General features: G+C 46.9%; 1 protein-coding gene across 1 annotated transcript; it reads right to left on the bottom strand.

Moving 5' to 3' along the window:
- Positions 1–557: 557 nt before the first annotated feature.
- On the bottom strand, positions 558–4,602 carry LOC120040109 (LARGE xylosyl- and glucuronyltransferase 1-like; the record flags this gene model as incomplete). The annotated part of the gene is made up of 2 exons (XM_038985357.1): positions 558–1,369; positions 4,407–4,602. Coding segments are annotated over 2 exons (394 nt in total), but the record flags the coding sequence as incomplete, so codon positions are not given.
- Between the last annotated feature and the right edge of the window lie 745 nt (positions 4,603–5,347).

The raw sequence follows: 5,347 nt of genomic DNA, 5'->3' as shown, positions 1-5,347 counted from the left end.
CATGTGTCAGTCATCCAGACTCTCCCACGTTTCTGATTCTGTTGAGACTCTGATGTTTTTGTCACTTGTCGCTGAGCAACATAATTAGCATTTTTATCGGTGTGAAACTTGGATACGTTGTCTGTCAGTTAAATTGTTTTATTTTTTAATTTTTACGAGACATGGAGAGAAGGAAAAATAATAGCTCTGATTTGCAGTGTACGGACATAATGTAAAGCACACAATACTTGAAAGTGTTCTCTCTCCTCAGTTCTCGCTCGTTGTCCTGCAGGCAGGCAGACACCACATTACATTTAGCCCAACAAACAGCGGCTGGGAATGAGCTGCTGGTCTTCCAGATATGGCACAGAGACAGAACAAATGTCTTGTCTGCTTTCCAAGTCCAAGGCTTCAGTCAGTCCATCTCCCCCGCTCCTTCCTTCCTTCTCTCTCTCTCTCTCTCTCTCTCTCTCTCTCTCTCTCTCTCTCTCTCTCTCTCCCTCTCTCTCTCCCTCTCTCTCTCTCCCTCTCTCTCTCCCTCTCTCTCTCCCTCTCTCTCTCCCTCCCTCCCTCCCTCCCATAGTGATGTCCAGTAGTTCTGTTAGAGAAGGGCAGAGAGTTGTAGGAGTCCAGACCAGCCTCTACTGACTCATCCTTCACAGCAACAGCTTCCTCGTCCAGCCAGAAACCAGATGGAAACCAGGTCAGCAGCTTCCTCGTCCAGCCAGAAACCAGATGGAAACCAGGTCAGCAGCTTCCTCGTCCAGATGGAAACCAGGTCAGCAGCTTCTGGACAGGTTGCTCCCTCCGTCCTCGGAGGGGTTAAACAATGTTCGGGACACAACGACCTTACGGTTACCCCCGGTTACCCTTCAGTTGGTTAACGCTGGTTTGTCTCAAACTAGGTCATAACCCCAAACTAAAGGTGAGAGTTCACAAGAATCAGAGCTCACAATTTAAACCTCATGATCGGTTGGCACAAAGGTCAGAGTTCGCGGTAAGAGTCTTTTAGTAACCATTCTGTTCACTCCTGACTACATCGACTGTCCTTAGAATCCACCGCCCTTTCCCTCTCCTCTGCCCGGCCCAGAGGAGTCCTGGGTAGTAGTGTAGTCCTAGACGGCCTTAGAGGAGGGTGTTATGGGTAGTGTAGTCAATAACGGGTCAGAGTGTCCTGGCTCATCGGTGTTGGCTAGCTGTTGTTCTCTGCAGTCATGTATTTGAGGGCAGCGAAGCCGTATCGTCTAGACATGTTCTGTTGAAACTCCTCTTTCAGGGTCTTCAGGCAGACCCGGTACTGCTTGTTGGACCGGAACTTGGTGATGTCGAAACTGGGTGCGTGAGGCATGTGGATCATATAGGCGTTGGGCAGAACCACAAACTCATACTCCTGGGACAGAGGACAGAGGACAGAGGACAGAGTTAGAAACACTAAGACAGCATCACTAACTCATACTGCTGGAAGAGAGGACAGAGGACAGAGTTAGAAACACTAAGACAGCATCACTAACTCATACTGCTGGAAGAGAGGACAGAGGACAGAGTTAGAATCACTAAGACAGCATCACTAACTCATACTGCTGGAAGAGAGGACAGAGGACAGAGTTAGAAACACTAAGACAGCATCACTAACTCATACTGCTGGAAGAGAGGACAGAGGACAGAGTTAGAAACACTAAGACAGCATCACTAACTCATACTGCTGGAAGAGAGGACAGAGGACAGAGTTAGAATCACTAAGACAGCATCACTAACTCATACTGCTGGAAGAGAGGACAGAGGACAGAGTTAGAAACACTAAGACAGCATCACTAACTCATACTGCTGGAAGAGAGGACAGAGGACAGAGTTAGAATCACTAAGACAGCATCACTAACTCATACTGCTGGAAGAGAGGACAGAGGACAGAGTTAGAAACACTAAGACAGCATCACTAACTCATACTGCTGGAAGAGAGGACAGAGTTAGAATCACTAAGACAGCATCACTAACTCATACTGCTGGAAGAGAGGACAGAGGACAGAGTTAGACACACTAAGACAGCATCACTAACTCATACTGCTGGAAGAGAGGACAGAGGACAGAGGACAGAGTTAGAAACACTAAGACAGCATCACTAACTCATACTGCTGGAAGAGAGGACAGAGGACAGAGTTAGAATCACTAAGACAGCATCACTAACTCATACTGCTGGAAGAGAGGACAGAGGACAGAGTTATAAACACTAAGACAGCATCACTAACTCATACTGCTGGAAGAGAGGACAGAGGACAGAGTTAGAAACACTAAGACAGCATCACTAACTCATACTGCTGGAAGAGAGGACAGAGGACAGAGTTAGAAACACTAAGACAGCATCACTAACTCATACTGCTGGAAGAGAGGACAGAGGACAGAGGACAGAGTTAGAAACACTAAGACAGCATCACTAACTCATACTGCTGGAAGAGAGGACAGAGGACAGAGTTAGAAACACTAAGACAGCATCACTAACTCATACTGCTGGAAGAGAGGACAGAGGACAGAGTTAGAAACACTAAGACAGCATCACTAACTCATACTGCTGGAAGAGAGGACAGAGGACAGAGTTAGAAACACTAAGACAGCATCACTAACTCATACTCCTGGAAGAGAGGACAGAGGACAGAGTTAGACACACTAAGACAGCATCACTAACTCATACTGCTGGAAGAGAGGACAGAGGACAGAGTTAGAAACACTAAGACAGCATCACTAACTCATACTGCTGGAAGAGAGGACAGAGGACAGAGTTAGAATCACTAAGACAGCATCACTAACTCATACTGCTGGAAGAGAGGACAGAGGACAGAGTTAGAAACACTAAGACAGCATCACTAACTCATACTGCTGGAAGAGAGGACAGAGGACAGAGTTAGACACACTAAGACAGCATCACTAACTCATACTGCTGGAAGAGAGGACAGAGGACAGAGGACAGAGTTAGAAACACTAAGACAGCATCACTAACTCATACTGCTGGAAGAGAGGACAGAGGACAGAGTTAGAATCACTAAGACAGCATCACTAACTCATACTGCTGGAAGAGAGGACAGAGGACAGAGTTATAAACACTAAGACAGCATCACTAACTCATACTGCTGGAAGAGAGGACAGAGGACAGAGTTAGAAACACTAAGACAGCATCACTAACTCATACTGCTGGAAGAGAGGACAGAGGACAGAGTTAGAAACACTAAGACAGCATCACTAACTCATACTGCTGGAAGAGAGGACAGAGTTAGAAACACTAAGACAGCATCACTAACTCATACTGCTGGAAGAGAGGACAGAGGACAGAGTTAGAAACACTAAGACAGCATCACTAACTCATACTCCTGGAAGAGAGGACAGAGGACAGAGTTAGAAACACTAAGACAGCATCACTAACTCATACTGCTGGAAGAGAGGACAGAGGACAGAGTTAGAAACACTAAGACAGCATCACTAACTCATACTGCTGGAAGAGAGGACAGAGGACAGAGTTAGAATCACTAAGACAGCATCACTAACTCATACTGCTGGAAGAGAGGACAGAGGACAGAGTTAGAATCACTAAGACAGCATCACTAACTCATACTGCTGGAAGAGAGGACAGAGGACAGAGTTAGAAACACTAAGACAGCATCACTAACTCATACTGCTGGAAGAGAGGACAGAGGACAGAGTTAGAAACACTAAGACAGCATCACTAACTCATACTGCTGGAAGAGAGGACAGAGGACAGAGTTAGAAACACTAAGACAGCATCACTAACTCATACTGCTGGAAGAGAGGACAGAGGACAGAGTTAGAAACACTAAGACAGCATCACTAACTCATACTGCTGGAAGAGAGGACAGAGTTAGAAACACTAAGACAGCATCACTAACTCATACTGCTGGAAGAGAGGACAGAGGACAGAGTTAGAAACACTAAGACAGCATCACTAACTCATACTCCTGGAAGAGAGGACAGAGGACAGAGTTAGAAACACTAAGACAGCATCACTAACTCATACTGCTGGAAGAGAGGACAGAGGACAGAGTTAGAAACACTAAGACAGCATCACTAACTCATACTGCTGGAAGAGAGGACAGAGGACAGAGTTAGAAACACTAAGACAGCATCACTAACTCATACTGCTGGAAGAGAGGACAGAGGACAGAGTTAGAAACACTAAGACAGCATCACTAACTCATACTGCTGGAAGAGAGGACAGAGGACATAGTTAGACAGAGTGATGGGTAAAAGGTGTGTTCAGTACCTGTGAGAGACAGAGTGATGGGTAAAAGGTGTGTTCAGTACCTGTGAGTGACAGAGTGATGGGTAAAGGTGTGTCCAGTACCTGTGAGTGACAGAGTGATGGGTAAAAGGTGTGTTCAGTACCTGTGAGTGACAGAGTGATGGGTAAAAGGTGTGTTCAGTACCTGTGCGTCCAGCTCCATAATATGAGCCACTTTATTCCACCCAAAGCCAACGAAGCGTCTGTCGTACTCTGGACTGTCCCGCCTCACCATCACATAGGGTTCAAAGTCCGCTTCCCACTGGACCCTGTACGGTGTGGTGGCGGTCCTCCACTTAGCAAAGTTAGTGGGAGCATGACCCTTCGTCCAGACATGGTATCTAGCAGGGAGAACATTCAATACTTTATTGCCAAGGAGGGTGAGGAGGGATTGTGGGGCGGCAGGTAGTCTAGTGGTTAGAGTGTTGTACTAGTAACTGAAAGGTTGCTGGATCGAATCCCCTGAGCTGACAAGGTAAAAAATCTGTCGTTCTGCCCCCTGAACAAGGCAGTTAACCCACTGTTCCCTGGTAGGCCGTCATTGTAAATAAGAATTTGTTCTTAACTGACTTGCCGAGTTAAATAAAAGGTTGAATGAATGAATAAAAAATGGCACAAAAAACCTACATGGAGATAGTGTGACACCTTCTGATTAGAGTTTACATCTGGGAGCCCATCTAGCTGAGTGGTTGAACCCATCTGGGAGCCCATCTAGCTGAGTGGTTGAACCCATCTGGGAGCCCATCTAGCTGAGTGGTTGAACCCATCTGGGAGCCCATCTAGCTGAGTGGTTGAACCCATCTGGGAGCCCATCTAGCTGAGTGGTTGAACCCATCTGGGAGCCCATCTAGCTGAGTGGTTGAACCCATCTGGGAGCCCATCTAGCTGAGTGGTTGAACCCATCTGGGAGCCCATCTAGCTGAGTGGTTGAACCCATCTGGGAGCCCATCTAGCTGAGTGGTTGAACCCATCTGGGAGCCCATCTAGCTGAGTGGTTGAACCCATCTGGGAGCCCATCTAGCTGAGTGGTTGAACCCATCTGGGAGCCCATCTAGCTGAGTGGTTGAACCCATCTGGGAGCCCATC

This window comes from Salvelinus namaycush, unplaced genomic scaffold, assembly GCF_016432855.1.
Source record: "Salvelinus namaycush isolate Seneca unplaced genomic scaffold, SaNama_1.0 Scaffold3234, whole genome shotgun sequence".
Lineage (NCBI taxonomy): Eukaryota > Metazoa > Chordata > Actinopteri > Salmoniformes > Salmonidae > Salvelinus > Salvelinus namaycush.
Note: the sequence above shows the minus strand (reverse complement) of the source record. Positions and strands in the feature narration are given on the sequence as shown.